Here is a 23626-nt window from a genome sequence, read left to right as displayed (position 1 = left end):
ACCCCTACCCCAATTGAACAAAATCACCAAGTGAGCCAGTGAATAATGATTAATGAAGATTATAAAAAATTAGTTGGAGGCTATTGTACTTGTGTCATACTAGACCCGACGTGTGAGCAGATACATGCATGGGCAAAGAAGTGGACATCTTGATATAGTGCACAAAATCTTCAGATACCTAAAGGGGACACCGGGAAAGGGGTTGTGGTTTGCAAAGAGCGGACATCTTGAGGTGGATGGCTTTAGTGATTCTAATTGGGATGATTGTCAAGATGATAGAAGATCAACGTTGGGCTATTGTGAGTTTGTCGGAGAAAATATGATCTCATGGAGAAGCAAGAAAATAAATAGTTGTGTCTAGATCAACGACATAAGCTGAATATAGAGCTTTATCTCAAGGGGTGAGTGAGATGCTCTCGGTAAAGTACCTTCTGAGTGAGTTAAAAGTTCCGAGGAAGGGACCCTTGAGAATGTGGTCTGACAATCAGTCAGCCATAAGTATTGCAAACAATTCAGTTCAGTATGATAGGATAAAACATGTAGAAATTAATCGTTTCTTCATCAAGGAGAAACTCGATGATGGGATCATCAACCTTACTCATGTCAGCTTTGGACAGTAGATTGCAGATTGTTTGACAAAGGGGCTGGAGACAAAGGACTGTAACTTGGCATGTGACAAGATGGGGGATTGATAGGTGTCTACCACTTATTTTGAGAGGGAGTGTTGAACACTGAACAAATTTCTGGCCCAAGAGGCCTAAACCCATGTGACCTGTAAAAGGAAGGGGTTGATGGAGAGCAAAACCTAACACGACTGAACAAGTTTCAGTGATGTTTGAGAATGAATAGAGAAGAGCCTCTCTTGTTAACACAATCTTAAAGGATACCAATGAATTGACGGAGTTTTTTTTTCGAAATTGGGACGGAGCATAGTCTCATCCTCTATGCACACAATTGCTTTATGGCATAATTTCATAGGTTCAGAGTATTATTACATCTCAAAGTATTACATATGAATTGATGGAGTACATAGTTGAAAGATATGAAAGGATGGACACTATACTTTTATGTATTATTACGGTTTGCCCAACTAGTAAAGGTTCTGGGATGTTAGCTGCCATTTCTAAGACACGCACACTAGTGCTTCTGCAGAGTGCGAGCTTCTGACCGCCTCCGCGCAGAGGCTGGACTTGGGGCGCAAGACGATCCCAAACACCTCGCTCATGTCCAGCGCGTCCGGGCCCGCCCCGTCCGGAACCGCCCAGTCGAAGTGGTACAAGAGGTTAGCCAGCACGAACTCGATGGTGGTGGTGGCGAACAGGGCTCCTGGGCACTGCCTACGGCCCGCTCCAAACGGGATGAACTCCATCTGCGTCCCCTGCTTGTACTCTACGCTGCTGGCGCCGCTCTCCTCGAACCTCTCCGGCAAGAAATCGGCCGCGTCCTTCCCCCAGTGCGTCGGGTCCCTCCCTACCGCGAAGGCGTTTATCGTGAAAGTGGTGCCCTTGGGTATGTCGTAGCCCATGACCTGGCAATTCTGCTGGCTCGACCGGTGGATGAGCGCCGAGGCGGGGTGAAGCCTTAGCGTCTCCTTGATAACCATCCGGAGGTAGCGGAGGTCGCCGAGGTCTGCGCTCGTGACCGTGGATCTTCCCTTTCCGAGCCTCTCTCGGACTTCGAGTTTCGCCCTTGCCATCACGTGCGGGTTGCGGATGAGCTCTGCCATGGCCCATTCTAACGTAACAGCGGTGGTGTCGGTAGCAGCTCCAAATATGTCCTGGAATCATGATACTGATATATATTCTGGAAGCTTCAATGGATGTTCCAATGTGATACTATGAGAGGAAGAGTTCGCTTACGAAGAGGACGGCGCTGATGATCTCCGACGTCAGGGGTATGCGGAGAGTGTCTTCCTTCTGCAGCCTGAGGAGCACGTCCAGCAGGTCCTCGTCGTCTCTTATGGCAGCAGAGGTGCTTGGTTTCTTCTCCTTGCGCTTATCGATGATGTCTCCCAGAATTCTGTGCACCCGGCCCACGCTCCTCCTCATGTCGCGCTCGCTGCCGCTCAGCCACCGCACCAGCAGAGACGACGGGAACAGGTCCACCAGGCTGAACCCTCCCAGGAGATTAGTCATCCTTTCGAGCTCCCGGAGGTACTCCTCCTGCTGCGGGCACTTGCTGCCGAACGCCGCCCTCGCGATGACGTTGCTCGTCAGCTGGGCCAGCGCCTCGCCGAGTTTGACGACCGAAGGCGCAGCAGCGACGGACTCGACGAGGTACGCCACCTCGTCCTGAATGATGGACTCGATACGCCACACCTGCCTCGTGCCGAGAAGCTCCACAATGCATACCTTGCGCATCTGCCGCCAGTGCTCGCCGTAGGGCGCGAAGATGAGGCCTTTGCCGCCGGAGCTGATAGCGTCCACCGTGGGGCCGCTCGGACGGATCGCCAAGGCCAGGTCGTTCGTCTTCAGCACCTCCATGGCAGCCTCGGGAGTGGACGCGATAACTGTGGAAACCTCGCCGAGCTTGAGCAGCATCAGCGGGCCGTGCCGGCGCGACAGGCTGAGCAAGGCGCGGTGCGCCAGCAGCTTCGTGCTGGCGAGGTGGTGGAGGCTGCCGATGACGGGAAGGTTCCATGGACCTGGGGGAAGCTTGACTCCGGTGTCCTTACCACCCAGAGCCAGCCTCAGAACCAGCGAGAAGAGTATCGTGGCTATGGCGATCGAGCCGAAGCTTCCGTAAGAGAGCTGCTCCATGTCCATGGCGACTGGATGACGAGCTTGGCCCAGTCAAATTAACTACGTGCTGTGTGCTGGATGCTGGCAATGAAATTTACGTGTTACTATATTTATAGTGAGATGCTCTCAACTTGACATATTATATGGAGGCGGGCCTTATTTAGATACAACTTGTGTCCGTTTTAATTTGTTTGCGTCGAACACGAACATAAACATGGCTTCTCTTTTTAACGCGTATGTCCCCAACCGCAGTGTTTTTTGACCAGGCCAGCATGCTGCGTTTTTTTTCTTTCGAGGAATCAGCATGCTGCGTTAAAGTCATGAAACGGAACAAGTTGCTCTCAGCTGACATATATCGTATTGGTGGATTGGTGTAGGGTCAAGCCTCGTGTTTAGACCTTGTACCGGCTTCTTGTGGTTTCTTCTGGAATATATGATGAAAGGCATGCTATGCGTGTGCATTTGACTCCACCAGAAGACTTGTCACTACACGATCTGGATAGTCTTTACTCTCTGCCGAGCTTGTACTTCCTTCCGTTCACAATTATCCGGCATTTTACGTTTAGTTAAAATTAAAGTTTATAAAGTTTGACAAAAACTTAGAAAAAATATTAATACCTAAAATGTAAAATTAGCACCATTAGAATCATTTTAAAATATATTTTATATTATATAAATATGCAATTATAGATGTTGTTATTTTTTTGTTAGATCTTTGCTCAAACTTTATTTTTTTACTTTAACTAAAACGCAGGGTAAATAAAAACAGAGAGTATAATGTTTCTAAGGAATACAAGTAAACCTTAGACCTAACACAAGTACACCACCGTACACACAAGCTCGTACAATCAATCAAAGACCAGAGCTGTGGAGCTTTAAAACATTAGCGGAAGCATCACGTATGGGTCTCACTAGTCACTATTGACGAACATCGTCTCTCACAGGTAAATAATCTTAAGAGTATCTCTAGCCGACAGCCTAAAACTCAACTCCCTATCCGCCAAGCAAACTAGATTCCTATAATTTTGAGGAGTTAAATGATGGCTGAACTATAGCCGAACCCCTATATTTAAATCCCTAGAAAAGATAGGATTAATTTTTAAACCTCTAACACATACATATGGAATTATTGCATGGCATAAGATCAGTAATTCAAATGATTCAAATTCAACAACTAGCACCTACTTAACAATAAATTACAAATACTTCCGAATCTCGAACACATCAAATTCAAAGATGCATTTAGATTATCCAAAAGCAGCCACATCCATCAAGTTTGATCCCAAAATAAACACAACATATCATGTTTATATGTTGTGAACATCACCAACATTACCAAATGGCCACCATCACCACCTCATACTCCTCCTTGCTCGCCACCATCACCACCACCTTGGCCACTATCACCACCACCACCTCGGCCACCTTCACCACCACGAGAATCCAATGATTGTGCAATGATCTTGGCATGAGTGAGCTCCCAATAGTCCTTAGCCGTTGCATTCGTGGAGTTTGGGTTCATGAACATGATAGAGCGATCGGCCTCCTCTTTCACGATTTCCAACTTCTCGAACCCAAGTGCAAGGCTTTGCTCATCCATCTACTTCTCCTTTGCTAATATTTGCTCTTCTAGTGAAATCCTTCGTTCTTCGCCCGCAAACTTGGAATTCCACTTCTCGTCCTCCAAAAATTTGAGCTTGGCCCAACTTGCGACCTTTCCCTCTTTGTGCCGGGCCGCCAATGTTTTCTTGCTCTCAAATCTCAATGATGGCATTGAAATCCTCCTTGTAGGCATCGATACCCCCTCTTCTTTCTTGGTCTCAGATTTGTGTTTTACCTCGTTTGCGTCTGGTTCGACATTTCGTCGATCACCTCATGGTCGGCAACTTGGACGCAAACAGCGGCGGCCGGCATGCAAGCTTCCGAACGTGAAGGTGTCGCCTTGCGAGCTGCCGACCTCGATGTACCCATCACTGTCGAGCGTGAAGCCTTCCTTTTCTTCGCATTGGCGTCCACCTCGGTAAGAGCCATCATGGCCTCTGTCGGCTTCCGTGACCGCGGACCGCTGAGCATCAGAGCTAGGGCGGGTGACAAACCTTCACCAACGTTGCAGAGGCCTTACTGCCCTTACTGTCAGCCTTGGCCACGCCCCCACCTTCGGCACCACGTAGGCGTTCCCCATCCGCTTCCGAAACAAATATGGAGACGTGTGTGTGGGTCCATTCCGGGGGTGCCGAGCCGGCGGGTGTGACACCCCAAATTTTCGGTTTTCTCATTTTTTTCCAAACAAAACAATTTGCACTTATTCCAAATTGCCATTTGGTTTTTCTTATGCTTCCTTAATTCTCAAACCTTGGCAAAGTTGAGAATGTTGGATATGATGTTCACATGCATTTTTAGACTATGACAGGAGGTGATCCACTGAATATTTTCCCACCCCAAAATATTACAGCATGATTTTCATTTTCTATTAGAAGAAAAACCATAAACCCTAGCTTTACAAAGGAACCCTACTTTCTGCAAAAAACTCACCAAAAATTAGGGAGAGATCCCTAATACCTCGAGACACCAAATGTCCAAAATACCAAATGGTCACTTTGGACCAACCTCAAGTTTTTGAAGCGTTTCGTTTCTGCCTTTCTAAAATTCTTTTCCAAAATGGTTTACCAAATATTTTATTATTGAGATCCAATGCCCAAAGTAGATGTCCACATAGTATGGCCATCTCCTTCTAAAACCTTGGATCAAATGCATGTCAAAACCCTCACTATAAGGCCAAACTCATTTTATGCGGTTTCCAAAAATAGAAAATATTTGAATTCTCAACCATTTCTTTTATTATGGCTACCTATGATTTTTAGATGCACCTTTGGATTCTCTACAACATACCAAACCCCAAGTCCAATCTCTTTTAAAAATTTCCTTCAAAACCTTCCAAAACCTTTTGCCATGTTTTCAATTTTCAAACTTGCACCATTACAAAGTTCTAAAGTTGGAAAAATATTAGTTAGATAAAATGTTACATTTGATGTTGGGCATCAACTGCTAAAATACGCAGTTCAAAATCTTATCATTTGCATCTTAAAACGCTTCCATGTCTGTTTCTGCAGATTTGAACTTTTAATTTTCTGCATTACCATGCTACAAATTTGAAAAAATTCCAGTTTGAAAAAAGTCGGAAGTTGAATTTGGCATACGTGGGATTTTGAATCACTCCAATCCGATCTTCGTAGCCTCCACAAAAGCCCTATAACATTAGTGGCGTGACCCCAGGTGGTCTCCGCCAGTGACAACAAGCCGGCGGCACCGCCCCTGAAAGGTCGTCGTCGTTGTCCATGCCTCCCGTGGCTCGCCACCAGGTCTCTTCAGCGCGGAACAAAATACACCACACCTTCCATCAGCCTCTCTCTCGCCCCTCCCACTCTACTGACGCCGCCTCATTGGCCGGCGCGCCACACGGCAAAGTAACTCACTTTGACATAGCTAGCCAACACGCCAAGGACAAGCGCTGTCCACCCCCCTAACGACACGCCACCTCTCATATAGTCCAACGCCTGCCTTCCACCCCACGTGCCTCGGCTGGACGTGCTAGTCCGCAAGTGCCACCGAGCACCTGTCCTCCCTATATAAGAACACCACCCCTCAACCTGAGAGCTCTCCTACCACCTCTCCTCCCCTATTTACCCCTTCCCAAACCCTGGAACCAAGCTGGGACCACATCACCGCCGGCGAGATCTTTCTGCCGCACCAGCTCCTACTAAATTGACACACCACAAAGCCCCGTTCCCCAAGCCGATACCTAACTTAGAACCCCCACACCACCATGAATTTGTAGCCACTCGCCGGTCCATTCCATTCATGGAAACAATGGCAGCGACCAACACCTGAGCCGTCGCCGTTGGTCGAGCACTGCCGCCTCGCCTCTAGACCATTCCCTCCTCCGTTCCTCCTTAGAAGTGCCTCATCAAGCCAAGCCTCTTCGTCACCTCTCTTCATCCCAATCCTCGCGGATGCGTTGCCATGACCTCGCTGGAGCTTCGCCAGACTCGCGCCGAGGACATTGACCTGGCAAATAAGAAGGGTATCAGTTCAGTGTAATAAGTGGTGGGCCCCTGCGTTAGATTTTTAATATTTTCCAACCATTTTTCTAAGAAAATTAATCGAATGATTTTAAAACCAGATTTTAAGTCAAACTTTGAACGGGTATATTTCCTAAAATACTTTTTCAAATAATTTGATTCTTTTTTGCATTAGTTTTGTATTGAAAAGCTCTTTCAAATACGACAGGTTCCATGACTTTTTAGATTTTATTTGCTACCTTAGTTAAGCAATGGCTAATAAGGGTATGAACACATGTAATAAATGATGTGTAGAACTAAAGCAACGCTTCATCTTTGAAATTGAGCTAGAGCACTAACCTAACCAGGAAGGCAAGCATCAACCCCTTCTCCACCCTTTTAACAACATTTAAAATGTTTTACTTATGTTCAGGAATTTATTTTATCGCAGTGCATTTTGTATGCCATGTTGCATGGTGCTAGCACCTGCTAAACAACTAGTTCCTGTGGTTGCTTGGTTTTTTCCATCCTCAAATATTGTTTGGCTCATCCCTACCAATATTTCACGATATGAGCATTTGCCTTTATTTGGTTCTCCCACTTCATCTTTGTCGAGGCTACGTGCGAGCGAATGTCAGCCCATGAACCTTGGGGTTGGATGCATTTGTCTTAATGCGTTTTTTGTTTTCTTTCCCTCACGGAGCTTGAGAACTATTTAGATTTATTATGTGCTTACCGACGGACACTTGTCCACCGAACTTTGGGGACTACATGTCCCTACTGCCCACTTCCTGGTCAACGGTCATACTATAACCGCCAAAGACTTGCAAATGAGGGAAGGGTGTTGGAAACGGACTCGTATACACGTTGTATACGGGTACCTGCCGTATTGTACATTGTATGTTGGTCTATATATATACGAGAGAGGTGGAGGCATTGACCCCATGAAAAACCCTAAACAAACTTGGTATCAGAGCCACACCCGCGCCGCCGCCGCCGCCATCCGCAAGATCGAGATCGATCTTCGCGCCGCCTCCTTCGCCCCTCTCATGGCGATGACGACCACCTCTGCCCAGTCCTCAACCATCCTCGGGCCCATCGTTGCTCCCCCTGCTGCCGCTGCTCCGGCCGTGGTCACTCCAATCGCGGTTCGGCTTGATCGGGGCAACTTTGCTCTCTGGCGGGCGCTCTCCCTCACCAACCTCTCTGGCGCTTCCCTCCACGGGTTCCTCGACGGTACAGCCGCCGCTCCAGCCCAGACCATCACCGATGGAACGGGCGATGCTGCCCGATCTGTGCCCAACCCTGCGTACGCTACGTGGTGGACACAGGACCAGAAGGTCCAAGGCGTGCTCCTCTCCTCCATGTCAGAGGAGATCGCGAGCCAACTCCTCGGCTGCTCGACAGTCGCTGCGGTGTGGACGTCGATCCATGCCATGTTCTCGGCCCAGAGCCGCGCCGGCGTGCGCCATCTCCGGCGCCAGATCCAGGCGCTGAGGAAAGGTGACATGACTGCCAGCGAGTACATGCACAAGGTGAAGGCTATGGCCGACGCCATGACCGCTGCTGGATCTCCGCTTCGCGACGATGAGATCATCGACTACATGCTCACTGGCCTGGGTTCCCCCTTCAACCCAATTGCAGCGTCGCTCAATGTCGTCACCACCCCGGTGACCGCCGCCAGCTTCTACTCCATGGTGCTGAACTTCGAAGCGCTGCAGCTCTCGCAGCAGGCCGAGAACGAGGAGTGGACCTCGTCGGCCAACGCCACGATGCGGTCTCACGCTCCGAGCCGCCCGTATGTGCAAGAAAATGGCCATCCTTCTGGAGGCCACCCTTCTGGTGGATACCCGCAGCAACAACAACAGGGTCAAGGTGGTCAGGGCGGTCAAGATCGTCGCCGTCCCAATGGCGGCGGAGAAGGAGGCTACACCGGCAACACTGGCAACACTGGGCGCCGTCGCTGGCACCCTCGGTGCCAAATATGCAAGAACTGGGGCCATGAGGCCCCGTACTGCCGCCAGCGCTTCGACCAGGACTACTACTCCGGCAATCCTCGCTCCGGAAACTCGGCGTCAACCTCCTCCAACACCGACTCAGGGCATTGGGTCATGGACTCTGGCGCAACCGATCATCTGACTAGCGACCTCGAGCGTCCACACGTCCGTGCTCCCTATGGTGGCAAGGATCAAGTTCAAGTAGCAAATGGTTCAGGTTTGTCTATTTCGCACATTGGACACTCTACTATAGCCGGTTCTTCTCTTCGCTTGAATAATATCCTGCATGTTCCTCATATTAGGCAGCATCTCTTGTCGGTTTATCGCCTTGTCTCGGATAATAACATCTTTATTGAGTTTCACCATTATTTTTTCCTTGTTAAGGACAAAGCCACGAGGAGAATTCTTCTTCGCGGTAGAAGCCAGGGTGGCCTCTACCCTCTTCCGCTCGGCCGAGCTCAGTCACCTTCACCTCGTCATGCGGCATTCACCGTCAAGATCACGTCGTCCCATTCGCACCAGCGTCTAGGTCATCCCACCAATAATATTGTGAACTCCATTGTTAGGCAAAACGATCTTTTATGTAATCCTTCAGACAATTCAACTCTAGTTTGTGATGCTTGTCAACGTGGTAAAAGTCATCAGTTATCCTATACTGCGTCTTCTCGTGTTTCTACTGTGCCCCTTGAATTAATTCATTCTGATGTTTGGGGCCTGCTCGTGCTTCTTCTGGGGGGTACAAGTATTATGTGAGTTTCATCGATGACTACCTCGTTTTTGTTGGATATATCTTCTCAAACACAAATCTGATGTTGAGCAGGTGTTTTACACTTTCCAAGCTCATGTGGAGCGTCTTTTAGACACTAAGATCTGTGCTGTCCAGCTGATTGGGGTGGTGAATATCATCGGTTGCATAGCTATTTTCAGCGCACTGGTATTGCTCACCAAGTTTCTTGTCCACACACCTCCCAACAGAATGGTGTTGCCGAGCGCAAACCCCGTCATTTAGTTGAAACCGGCCTAGCTCTCGCCCATTCCTCTCTTCCTCTGCGGTTTTGGGATGAGGCGTTTCTTACAGCATGTTATCTTATCAATCGCATGCCTACACCAGTACTTCGTCAGGACACTCCCATCCAGCGTCTTCTCAAGATCCAGCCGAATTATGAGTTTCTCCGCATTTTTGGTTGTGCATGCTGGCCTAGTCTTCGCAAGTATAACACTCATAAACTCGAATTTCGTTCCAAGATGTGTGTTTTCCTTGGCTATAGTCCTATGCATAAGGGATACAAGTGCCTAGATCGTTCTACCGGGCGGATTTATATCTCTCGAGATGTTGTTTTCGATGAGTACGTGTTCCCTTTTGCCACACCCGGTGTTACCGTAGATGTGTCTACCCTAGCTGATGCTATTAATTTTCCATCTACCGAACCGGCTACGAGTGTCCCTGTGCGCAAATATGACCTGACTTATTTGGCTACTAATCAACCTGGTAGTACCAGTGATTTTGGTGTGCAGGTTGCGCCGCTGATTGACGAGCATGGCGAGCGGGTGATCGACATGCATGGCGGCACGGATCCCCACGCTGCCCCGACACCGCCTTCCTCGCCCACCACTGCTGGGCCGCGGTGCTCTCCCTCGCCTGGTGGGCCGTCCCCGGCCTGCTCCGCGTCTTCGCCAAGCACTGATGCTGACAGTGCTTCGACGACAGCACATGCTTCGTCGCCGCCACCGACTTCGTCTGTGCCACCTCCGCCGGCACCTCCAGCTCATTCTATGGTGACTCGCACCCGGGATGCCACGCGGCGTCCAAAAGAATATACGGATGGCACCGTCCGTTATGAATCTAATCGTCGGGTTTTCTTTGCGACTCCTGTTTCGCATACTGCAGCTCTCCGTGAACTTGCTTGGCGTGCGGCTATGTCTGATGAGTTTGCAGCCCTTTGTCACACTCAGACTTGGAAGCTAGTACCCCGTCCTCCTGGAGTTAATATCGTGGGCAGTAAGTGGGTGTTTAAAACCAAGCAACATCCTGATGGTTGCGTTGATAAGTTCAAAGCTCGTTTGGTCGCTCCCGGATTCACCCAGCAGCATGGCATCGATTATGGGGATACCTTTAGCCCTGTTGTGAAACCTGCCACCGTTCGATTGGTGTTATCTCTTGCAGTTTCTCGTGGCTGGACGTTGCGACAGGTTGATGTCAGTAATGCCTTCTTGCATGGTTACTTGTCTGAGGATGTGTATATGAAGCAGCCACCAGGATTCGAGGATGCTCGGTATCCCTCTTATGTGTGCAAGCTTCAGCATGCTCTCTATGGCCTCAAGCAGTCTCCTCGTGCCTGGTATGCCCGGTTAAGTGTTCAGTTGCTTCAGCCTGGCTTTGTTTCATCGAAGGCTGATACGTCTTTGTTCATCTTCTCTCACCATGGCGTTCAAATTTACATGCTGGTTTATGTGGATGATATTGTCATTGCTGGCTCTACACCTGCTGCTGTGGATCGCCTGGTTCGGGAGCTTTCAGCTAGTTTTCCTATTAAGGATCTTGGCACACTGTCCTATTTTCTTGGTCTCGAGGCATCTTACAATTCAGGGGGGATGGTTCTCACTCAACGCAAGTATGCCTTGGATCTTCTTCATCGAGTGAGTATGGAGAATTGTCGACCCACTTCGACACCCCTTGTTACCACGGAGCATCTGGCCCGTGAGTCTGGAGTATTGCTGGGGACTGAGGATTCTACCAGATATCGCAGTGTAGTCGGTGGGTTGCAGTACTTAACGCTTACTCGCCCTGATTTATCCTTTGCAGTGAATAAGGTGTGTCAGTTCCTGTCTCAGCCGACTAACTTGCATTGGGAAGCTGTCAAGCGTATATTGCGGTATGTTAAGGGGACACTGGATACAGGACTACGGATACGTAAGTCTAAACTCACTGGTGTTAGCATTTTTACAGATGCTGATTGGGCAGGAGATGTTGATGATCGCCGTTCCACTAGTGGGTTTGCTGTTTTTGTTGGACCGAATTTGATTTCATGGAGTGCCAAGAAACAGCCAACAGTCTCAAGATCTAGTACTGAGGCAGAGTATAAAGCTTTGGGAAATGGCGTCGCTGAAGCTATGTGGATAGAGTCTGTCTTGAAGGAACTCGGTGTACCTCGGTAGTGTACCGCCATTTTGTGGTGTGATAATCTAGGGGCAACATACCTAACAGCAAATCCAGTCTTCCACGCAAGGACGAAGCACATTGAGATAGACTTCCATTTTGTGCGAGAGTGTGTTGCTTCTGGTGATCTTGATGTTAGGTTCATCTTGACTAATGACCAACTAGCTGATGTGTTTACTAAACCAGCTACACGACAGATGTTAGAACGTTTCCGGTCCATTCTGAATCTTGTATGTAATAGTAAGTAGATGTAGTTCAGATTGAGGGGGTGTGCTGGAAACGGACCCGTATACACGTTGTATACGGGTACCTGCCGTATTATATATTGTAAGTTGGTCTATATATATATACGAGAGAGGTGGAGGCATTGACCCCTCGAAAAACCCTAAACAAAATAAGGGGATGCCTAACAGACTTACAATATGCTAACAACAATTATACCCACTATAGTCAACTATGCCAACAAGATTCAGTTGTACTATTTTATTATGTCGTGCCCCACCAGCTTTGACTGTGATAATGTTATCCCTGCTATGTTGCTTTTATTCCATCATTCTTACTATACATGTTAGTGCAATTCTTGTCACTTGTATTATTGCATCAATCATATGGAGTGGCATTAATATTGACTAATAAAGATAATCATCTCCATTGACTAGATTAACTGATAGTGCCACCACCAAGACACCCCGCAATATCAACCGTTGTCGGGAAACCATATCTTAGTATTCATACTAAAGTATTCTTTGATGCCACGCACTTTCCAAACTTAGTTGGTAACCAAGGTAGTGCGTCCGGGGATAAGATCTTGGGAAGGTCCCGGAGCTAGGCGACCCTCCCATAGGGTGGAGGGTATGATGGTTTTCAGTTCTGCATAAGTCTAGTTTTGATAGTGGCTATGGGGAGTGTCTTGGTAGGGGCAAAAGTGTGTAAGTGAAACCTGCTTAGTTACGACTTTCGGCTTGCAACTGTGAGTGACGACTGAGTGGATGAAGATTAGATGGGAGATATCTACATCCTCTCGAGAGTGTAATCTAGAATAGCCTTATCCCTAGGATAAAGGACGTGTTTGCATAGAGTCACACTATAAGTTTGGTCGTGTCGAGTATGGAGAAACTATTAAAAATTGCCCAAGATAAGTCATTTTTGAGCCATGTGGCTAGTTGCTGAAACCTCATATATGTTGGTATCTTGATATGTTGTGTTGATGTTGAGATAGAGAATACCGGCTCTTAGGTTCTCGAATCTCATATCCAAAGGTAAGAAGGTAAGTTAAATCCAACTGTTAAGCTTGCACTCACATTTAAATATTGTACTTATGCCATGCCATATAACTAGCTATTATTTTGTTGATGTCTTGCGAGTACATTCAAATATACTCACCCTTTCTGATTTTTAACATACGCAGAGTCTATGGCCCCAACACCATAGTACATCCTCTACGAGAACTAGGATCCGTATCCCAGCAAGAACCCTATCGGTCATAGAAGTCTTTCGCTTCTGCCTAATAAAAGTCCGCGTTATCGCTTCCAGAACTCTGATCGTTCATTCATAAATAATGTGAATATAGTTGTGTGCTTATGTTGAGCAATGGTTAAGCCTCAACGGCTATGTAATAATAAACCTACTAGTTGAATCCCCGCTCGTTGCTGCGGGATGATTTTCACGTATGCAAAATCATGAAGTCTATGAAAAACCTTGATTATTTGTAAATGAAATTAGCTCTTATCTAGGTCTAGTATTGCTAGTATAGTAACAAATAACCCTTAATAATATTTGCTTGTCACCTCTACATCATCAGGGAGAAGCAACTCGAAAAATTAAAGTTGAAACATTTATATTGGCGGCGAGGCGGCGTGGGGCGACACGAAGTGTTGAGATGAGTGCTAATATAGTAACAAATAACCCTTAATAATATTTTGCTGGCCACCTCTGCATCATCAGTGAGAAGGTACTCCGAAAATTAAAGTTGAAACATTTTCTAGGTAGAAAAAAACATCTTCAGATAGAAATGTAGAAATAATAAGCATATACCAATACCATCGAATATAATGTCCACAGTAATATAGATGGTACTTGTGTAACAGAAATGTCTATTTTGACCTTTGTTTGACATATATGCTGAGGCATACGTGATACATCCATCCTGATTCATGAATCAATACTAAATGAAAAAAAGCAGAAGAAAAGAGAGCATTGCACCGCACATATGATGAATACATCTTCATGTACTGGCTTTATCCAGATTAATTATTGGTATATATACAGTATGATGCAGAGAAGAATTTAAACTGATAACACGGCGTGAATTTTAGCAAAGCATTGCCCTTAACCGATCACAAAGTAGTGCCTAAAATATTGGAATATAACTATTTTGTGGACAAAAAGAATTAGGGAATGGGTAAGATGGTAGAGAGAAGTTTAGGAGAGGAAAGATTTGTGCATGAGAGTTAGGGAATGGGTAAGATGGTAGAGAGAAGTTTAGGAGAGGAAAGTGATGACTCATGATTCACCAAATACACAAATTTTTGACACCATGGATCGATCTTGCATCGGTTGGCTCGCCAGCCATCTATTACTCACATATCATCATGTGTCTTCTTTTCATCAGACCAGAAAAAAAGAAACAAAAATACTCCAAATTGGGGAGGCGACTTGACTAAGAGCAGCGAAGGAAGGATACTGGATGAACGTCTTGCCCCTGATTAGAACTCATGCCCACATAATGTGCAACCTCAGCTAGCGGCAAACATCTGGTAAGTTGGAAGGAGGATAGAGAAAGGAGAACTAACACAACCTAGCAGGAGGGCACGGCCTATTCCAAAATCATAAATAGGGGAGGGGAGGGGAGGGGTCTGAGTTTGTGGAATAAAATCTACAGGAACTTCTCGACACATTCAGCAGTTTCATGTGCTTTTATTTCTCCTGGAGATTGTATCGAAGGGGAAGGGGAGTGGCCCATCGCAGAGATTAATGGAGAAGAGGAAGCAAACTTTTGGTGCCTGATCGGCTGTTCATGTAGTCATGTGCGCGAGCCACTGTCTGGGTTAGACAACTATCGACCATGGATTTTGAATCAGACGGCTAAGAACAATCGGGGTGATGTGGATGCACAGGATTTCATCTTACAAACATTAAATGCATCTAAGTGGGGATAAACTTTATAGATATTATAGATTCATAATTGGATGTCATAGCAATATATTAGTCTTGTCTTTATTTGTTGAGTTGTTCCATTGCACATGTTTCCGGGGCTGAATGGGGGATGTCTCGATCACTTGGATCGGAGCATCACAAAGCTTGGTATCAAAGCCTGACTGTTTGTAAGGTACCCTTAGTCAAATGGAAGCCACGGGATAGAGAGTCCTAGTTTACTTTGATGCATATAGGCTATTTGAATGTCCAAGGATGTCGCCTAGAGGAGGGGGGGGGGGTGAATAGGCGGCTTATAAAACTTCTACTTGAGGGCTTGAACAAGTGCGGAATAAAACTATGTTTTACTTGTCAATCACAAAGCTTACAAATTAGGGTTTTCCTATGTGCACCAACAACCTATGCTAAGCAAGATAAGCAACAAGGTGTAGCAATCTATATATAGAACATCAAGCACGAATGATATCACAATGTAAAGCGCATAGTAAAGGAGTTAGGATTGAGAAGTAACCGATGCACGAGTAGACGACGATGTATCCTGAAGTTCACACCCTTGCGGGTGCTACTCTCCGTTGGAGCGGTGTGGAGGCACAAGACACTCCAATATGCCACTAAGGCCACCGTATTCTCCTCGAGCCTTTCACAACAAAGGGAAAGCCTCGATCCACTAAGGGACCCTTGAGGGTGGTCACCGGACCCGTACGAGCTTGGGGCAAGCGCCCAAGTATCAAGTTTGAGGCAAACTCCACAACACTGGAGGCTCTCAAGTACAAGGTCACACAGGCTACAACACGCCACACACGGCTACAAGGTCACAAAGGCTCCAACTCCCTACAAGGGCAACAAGGCCACCACGCCACAAAGATGACAAGGCCACAAAGGCAACAAGATCACAAAGGCTATTACGCCACAAAGGAGACAAGGCCATGAAGACTACAACACCACTAAGGTCTACAAGCCGTCGAGGGTTCCAAGAACCCAAGAGGTAATACTCACGAACTCCCACGAGACCGAAACCCTGTAGAGAACCCAAACCGATGCACCTAATGCAATGGAAAGAACACCACTAAGATGCCCAAGTCCTTCATTCCCAAATTCCAACAAAGCTACAAAAGCTATTGGGGAAATAAGGGAAGAAGGACAAAATAGTAGGAGGAACAAAAAATTACTCCAAGATCTAGATCTAGCAAGATCCCCTCACAAGGAGAGGGATTCGATTGGTGAAGTGGTAGATCTAGATCTCCTCTCTCTTTTCCCTAAAAAAGATGCAAGAAATATAGGAGGAATCAAGAGGACGAAGAAGCTCTTCTAGGTCAACAATGGAGGAGAAAGAATAGAGGAAGAAGAGCTATGGGAAAGAGGTGGAAGAAGGGTATATATAGGGGGCTCCAAAATATAGCTGTTGGGGCAGAAAATGGCCAGAAACGCGCCCGACCGGTAGTACCTCTTGCAGAACCGGTGGTACCTCTCGCGAAGAAAAACAGACAGGAAAACATGAAAAAGAGCGACCCTAACCGGTACTACCGTTCCAAGAAAATATCACCGAAAAATAGGTTGAGATAAGAGAGCTGGCGTCGGGCGAGCTGTGTGCGACGTGCATGGCGCAAAGGGGCGGCTAGCCGCACGTGCGTGCGGAGATGGGAAGCGGCACGAGCGGACGGTCGAGCGACTCGCGGGTGAGCGAGCGATGGCGTTGGCAGTGGATGGGCGAGCAAAGCGCGGCCTCGGAGCAAGCATGGTGCGGCGACGAGCTGGACCAAGCTTGGGCGGAGGCGGCCCAAGGTGGCGCGGGAGTGTGCTGGGTGGCAGAGCTAGGCCGCGGCCTGGCGCGGGAGCTGGGCAGGCTGGGGGCGCGGGCGGCGGCCTGGTGGCTTGGTGTGGCCGCACGTGGAGGTGGGCCGGCGAGGAAGAAACGGCCGGCCGGTACTACCGGCTCGGGTACCGCCCAGGTACCGGCTGGGCTCCAGGGCTTACAGTACCCCTACTGGTACTGGGCCGGTAGCCCAAGCAGTAGTACCGCTGCCCCTTTTTCTTTTTCTTTCCAAATAAGATGAACCTATAAAATCCATAACTTGAGTTTTGGGAACTCCGATTGAGGTGAAACCAACTTTGTTGGAAAGATAAGGACAAGAGCTACCTCCACATAAGGTGAAAAACATGGAAACAAGTGGAGGATGATTTTCTATGAATTTAGAGGTGCAACCTCTCCATACGGTAAACCGAGAAAATCGTCCAACTCGAAAACTCAACATGTGATGCATCCGGAATCCGTTTTCGATGAGCTAGAGCTTGTCATGAGAATGAACACAATCAACATCTCATGGATAAGAACAACAATTACTAAGAAACACGATGCAATGCATGCAAGGGTTTGAGCTCTTTCCGAACGATGCGACCAAGTGATGCATTCAAGAGCGCTCTTGTTAGAGCGGCCAACTATCCTATAAAGAACAAACCTTAACCTTTCGCATTCCACTCTTGCCGGCAAGCTCCTTCTTCATTCCTCTTCATCGTTGCACATGCCACCGTCTTCATCCAACTTCTTCAAGATACACACCACCATCTTCATCCATCTTCTACACCACCTTTATCTCTCTTCAACACTGTCTTCATCCATCTTCTACATTGCACTTGATCTTCTTCATTGCACTTGATCTTCTTAATATTGCAACCTTGAGACCAACATCTGGCTCAAGCATTGCATATGTACACAACCTAAGAGAGAACCTCAATAGAAACATTAGTCCATAGGGATTGTCATCAATTACCAACACCACACATGGGGGCTCCATGTCCTTTCAATCTCCCTCATTTTGATAATTGATGACAACCTCGTTTAGAGGGTTTATATAAGGAAATTAGCGAACAACCCAAGTTGAGTATTTAGAACAAACTCCCACATAATATATGCACATGTGAATAAACTTGAATTTCATTGCATATATTGGCAATTAAAGCCTAGCAGAGTATCCTCTAAATATTCAACCATGCAAAGAAACCAATGCAAGGCATGGAAGGCAAATGCTTAATAACCAAACAAAAGAAATTTACTTAAGCCTTCCAAACTTCTCCCCCGTTGGCATCGATTGCCGAAATGGCAAAAAATTTAGAAGGCCAATATAGTGAGAGTTCCTCCACAAGGTGTGCATTTCTCATAATGTGAGTGAAATCAAATGCACGTATTCAATGACGAATACTTGGAGGAAATCAAACTATATTACGGATCAAAGATTGCAAAAGGATAATAAGGTGTAGAAGCTTCAACAAATGAAGCAAGCAATCAAATGAACCAACACACCAAATGAAAGATATTATGATAAAATCAAGAAGAGTGTTCTAAGTAATATGCGGAAGGTCCCCAAGGTTTGTGCACAAAATAGACAATTTGCATTCAAAACTAAGGTGCACAAACATGGAATCATCACTCCCACAAGATGACTCAAATAAAAAATACCAAGTGAAATAAATATTCATGATAGCCACAAATGAGTATTTTAAATAAAACGAGGAAGCTCCCCAAGGTAGGTGCACATGTTATAATGTTACATTTGAATACAATGTGTACAACATGGAATCCTCACTCCCTCATTATTATTTAAAACACAAACGTTTGCAAGAGATCATAGAGGAGATTAAGCATCACTTGGAACAAACAAATGGTTGAGCATTAAGCAAGAGACAACATAAGAGAAGGATCAGCCAAAGGATGTGTGGGAGGCATGACAAAGCATATTATAAGACTAATACAAGGATGAGCATTGAGCATCATCATAGTCTTCAATAAGTGATATTGCTAAGCATAGCCATACAACACACAAGATTCATATAAGATATAAAATGAAAACCAAAAAACACAGCTTAATAATAAGCAAATAAAATCAGAGTTTGTGCCAGAACAAAAATATGAGTGCGCGAAGATGCAAAGAGAATAAAATGAGCACTCATAACGAAATTCTTTGTGGGTCCACTAAAGAGACAAACAAGAATAAATGGATGAACTCCCACAAGAGAGATATCAAAAGGATATGTATCTTCTCTTATGTATATAAGTTTCTCTAAGTGGAAAACATCACAAAGATATTTATCCATCAAGAAACATGTACACACCAAATAGATACAAGAGAATAAAACAAGTACTCATCACCAAATTCTTTGCGAAGCCATCAAAGAAATAAATAAGAATAAAAGGATGGACTCCAACAGCGAGAGATGTCAAAAGAATATGTATCATCTCTCATGTATATACGTTTTTATAAGTGGACAACATCGCGAAGATATTTATCCACAAACAAACATGTACACACAAGATAGATACAAAAGAAATAGAGCAAGATATCCAAGAGGAAGTAATACAATATACCAATGAGATATTTTCTAGATAGCATGGCCCAAGGCTCAAATTTATCTTATTGTACATTGATGGACCTCACACACTAACACATCAAAGACATCACAGCAATCACCAAGGGAAAGGAGATAGTTGAGATGCTTTGAGGAAAGCAACAAGTATCAAAAAAGAATACCAAATGGAAGAATCAATTTTTGAAAATTCATCTTTATTGCACATGTGAGCATTTTGAGGAAAAGATATGAAATCCAATTGCAAGGTTGACATAATTCGGATTAGGAGAATCATAAACGTGATGTTTATACTCCCCAAAATATGCTCTCATCTCAACTTACTCATATTTGCAATTAAGTGGTTTCAATATTAGGTTTGCAAGACCACAAAATTTTCAATCAACAATTCGTGCCAAAGATAACCACATGGTTGGATACAAGATAAGAATGCATGAAGTAGATAGATACTTGCTACCCGGATGCAATGGTGTGATGTAGTAGATATGATTTTCTCATAACATCATAGCTCGTCTCAAGATAAGCATCCAATGCATCTCCAATGTACCTAAGACAAAGCTCAAGTACAAAATGGTCCCCAAGCTAATTGGGTCCGAGTAGTTAGTGGAACTACAACAAATAGGACAAACTCCACGTAAATATGTGCATATGGATATGAATTGAATTTCATGCACATCTTAGCCGATTTAGGATTATGGTGGAGTTTACCCGGCCTATGTATTCGATCAACGAAAGCAAGCATGCCATAAGATAGACATAATTAAAGTGAATATGAATGCAAGACTTTCAAGAACCAAATGGTGATATGACTTGGAAAAAACACAAAACACAATAAGATGACACAAAAAGGTGTGACATGTCAAAAGGTTGTCCGGATCATATCGAAGAATTAAATCAACACAAGATTGACCCCAAAGTTCAATGAAAGAACAAAACACAACACAAAGAGCAAGATGATATACAAAATACACATGGTCAAAGACTTATCTCATTTTAAGAGGCTAAAACCAAATATCAAGTAATGAGATAACCAACTCCCAAAGAAAGCAAGGTTCCAACAAATGAACCAAACCGTCTACACTTCTCATGATGGAACAAGAGTACCAAAAAGAAAAGGTTTGTCTTGCAAAGTCAAATTCTTGAAACAAGAGAGTGTTCTAACAAACATAGGAGATCTCCCCCAAAATTAGTGCACTATTTAGGATTTTGCATTTGAATACAAAATGCACAAAAGGTGGGATCATCACTCTATCGATATGTACCAAAACACTAAAAAGGTTCAAGTAAAACAAAGGGGTCCATAAGAAGCAAGGAAGACACAGGGGAGTCTAACCCGCAAAACAAATTCTTGGAAAGAAACAAAGAAATTGGGCACACGAGCCAAATGTAATGATGATACAAAAATATACCATAATATATTACCAATTGTCCAAGGACAAGCGATATTCAGGAAATACTTTCATATGGTAGTTTGAGAATATATCCAAAATCATCTTCTTAACAAAGAAAGCATATGGCAAGAAATAAAGAAATTGAGCACACGAGCCAAATGTAAAGATTATCCAAAAATATACCACATAATATATTCCCAATTGTCTAAGGACAAGAGATATTTAGGAAATACTTTCCGATGGTAGTTTGATAGTATATACAAGTTCATCTTCACACCTAAGAAAGCATATGGTAAAAGATAAGAGCTAACCGTCATGCAAATAGAGATTCTTGAGAGCTTCAATTAGTTACACCAACATGCAAGGCAATGAATAGCATAACTTGAAGCACATGATTTTCCAAAAAGTATATAGAGCAACACATTGTGGAAAACCATCCTAAGAAAAACTCCCACAAACAAAATCAATTCTATGTGACACAACCTCAAGTGTTCACATTTTATAGGCTTGTAATGTGCACATAGCATAATACTCCCCCATAATGTGATAAAGACATTTTTAATACAAGAGGCAATTAAGAACCAACTAGAGATAATTAATGGACATTATAGAATTTGAATTCCTCATGTCACACATTTTAAGATTGTGAAATGCAGAAAGCATATCACTCCCCCAAAATGGTATAATCCATTAATTCCTCACAAGAGCCAACAACTAAGATATCAACAAGATGAAATAGGCTCAACACAAGAACAATTGTGCATGATGTGAAACCCAACATATATAAGCATGATAGCAAGATAAGCAACTAGGAAGCACAACATACACAAGAATATGCAAGGTAAAAAACCAACACATGCAAAGGGAGCGAGTAACTTTCAATGTAAAGGAGTTGAGGTCATGTTACCGCAAGGAGGAGCATGGATAAAGGATAGAAGAAATAATAACCAACGACTTGACTTGAGGAAATAAGAATGATGAAGATCCCTTAATTCTTCATGAACTAGCCAAGTCGCCAATGCCCTCCAAATACACCTATCGATCAATTTTTGGCTTGTTGGTCCCCAACCAAGTTGGGTCCTAAGAAGTTAGTAACAATAGTCTTAGCAACCCAAATGGTTCTTTTTATGAAACCACTTTGAGCACCAACATATTTGGAAAACACATTGCCAACATTAGCCTTACGAAGAGAATAAGCACCATCAATCAAAATAGGGTTGGATGAGGTACCGATAGTGCAAAAGGAGGAGATGTGGCCCATCTCATGGCATATTTACCATGTACTTCTCTTCTGCTTCTTCTCACTTGATTTCTCCACAACGGGAGCATTGGCTTGATCCTTCTTGGGTAGCGGCCTATCTTCAACTTGATGTAGACCATGAGCTTCAACTTGATGCCGCTTCCCTTGTTTATTCTCACCAAGTGGCTTCTTCTTCACAGGGCAAGATCTAACATGATGCCCTTCAATCTTGCAATTGAAGCACACAATCTTGGCCGTATCCTTCACTTGTCCTTGGCCCTTCTTCTTGTGCATGGTGGACTTCTTCTTGTTATTGGAGTTGAATCCAAGTCCACTCTTGTAAATGGGAGACTTTTGCTCACTCAACATGGCGTTAAGTTTGCTCTTCTCTTCATGACTCTTTACCAAGTCCTCCTTTAAAGAAGTGACTTGGGCCTTGAGCTCTTCGATTTCCTCTACATGGTTAGTAACAACACAAGTACTAGAGGAGGTGGAAGCTTAATTGTTAGAGCAACAAGGCACTGAAGGTAATTCACCACAAGATATATCAATAGCATGAGTGGGTGAACTACAAGCACTAGCACATGGATTGTTAGAGAAACAAAGCACGGAAGGTAATTCACCACAAGATATATCAATAGCATGAGTGGTTGAACTACAAGCACTAGCACATGGCAACATAGCATTTTGAGAAGTAGAGCTAGTACCCACATGAGGCTCACAAGATGTTACCTTTGACATGATAGCCTCATGAGATAACTTTAGAAAATCATGAGAGACTAGAATATCATCATGGGAGCTAGAGAGCTTTCCGTGACTTACTTTAAATTTCTCATAGTTGCTTGTTAGCAAAGCAAGTTGAGCTCTTAGCTCAACATTCTCCTTCAATATGGATGCTTCACAAGAGGTGGAGTTAGTAGCACAAGAATCATCAATAATAGCACAAGGAGAAGGCAAATTAGAAAGCTCTTTTAGGTTGGAAGCCTTAAGTTGCTCATGTGAATCGGTGAGTTTGTGTTATCACCAGAATTTGACCGAGTCAGAGGTGGGCCGTGATCAAGATGGACTTGAAGATATGTATAGAAGAAATACGTGAATCGGCCTTCCATACAAAGTTTGGGCTAGTTTGCCCTTGTATCTGTAACATATTAGGTTACGTGTCGATTAGGAGTTAGAGTTTTACCCGTGCACGGTTAGGTGCACGCTTGAATTAGAAAGTCCCCTGGACTATAAATATGTATCTAGGGTTTATGGAATAAACAACAACCAACATTCAACACAAACAAATCTCGGCGCATCGCCAACTCCTTCGTCTCGAGGGTTTCTCCGGTAAGCACCATGCTGCCTAGATCGCATCTTGCGATCTAGGCAGCATAAGCCTATCTCGTTGTTCATGCGTTGCTCGTGCTGAAGCCTTTTTGATGGCGAGCAACGTAGTTATCTTAGATGTGTTAGGGTTAGCATTGTTCTTCGTATCATATGCTGTCGTAGTGCGACCCTTATGCATCTAGCCGCCCTTACACCTATCTT

At 44.9% G+C, this 23626-nt stretch overlaps 1 protein-coding gene across 1 annotated transcript; it reads right to left on the bottom strand.

Annotated features, from left to right (window-relative positions):
- Positions 1-1095: 1095 nt before the first annotated feature.
- On the bottom strand, positions 1096-2765 carry LOC124698626 (desmethyl-deoxy-podophyllotoxin synthase-like). The gene is made up of 2 exons (XM_047231106.1): positions 1860-2765; positions 1096-1777 (listed from the first exon to the last, which is right to left on the bottom strand). Exons 1-2 carry the CDS (start codon positions 2763-2765, stop codon positions 1124-1126), a joined length of 1560 nt encoding a protein of 519 aa, XP_047087062.1. The 3' UTR covers positions 1096-1123.
- Between the last annotated feature and the right edge of the window lie 20861 nt (positions 2766-23626).

Source organism: Lolium rigidum, chromosome 3, assembly GCF_022539505.1.
Source record: "Lolium rigidum isolate FL_2022 chromosome 3, APGP_CSIRO_Lrig_0.1, whole genome shotgun sequence".
Classification (NCBI taxonomy): domain Eukaryota; kingdom Viridiplantae; phylum Streptophyta; class Magnoliopsida; order Poales; family Poaceae; genus Lolium; species Lolium rigidum.
This window is presented reverse-complemented; position numbering and strand designations above follow the sequence as displayed.

Bases quoted from the DNA above. Each gene is read 5' to 3' on its own strand.
- LOC124698626 (XM_047231106.1), bottom strand. From the start codon at position 2,765: ATGGACATGGAGCAGCTCTCTTACGGAAGCTTCGGCTCGATCGCCATA. The intron at 1,778-1,859 runs GTAAGCGAACTC...TCATGATTCCAG, and splicing joins TCATCAGCGCCGTCCTCTTC to GACATATTTGGAGCTGCTAC.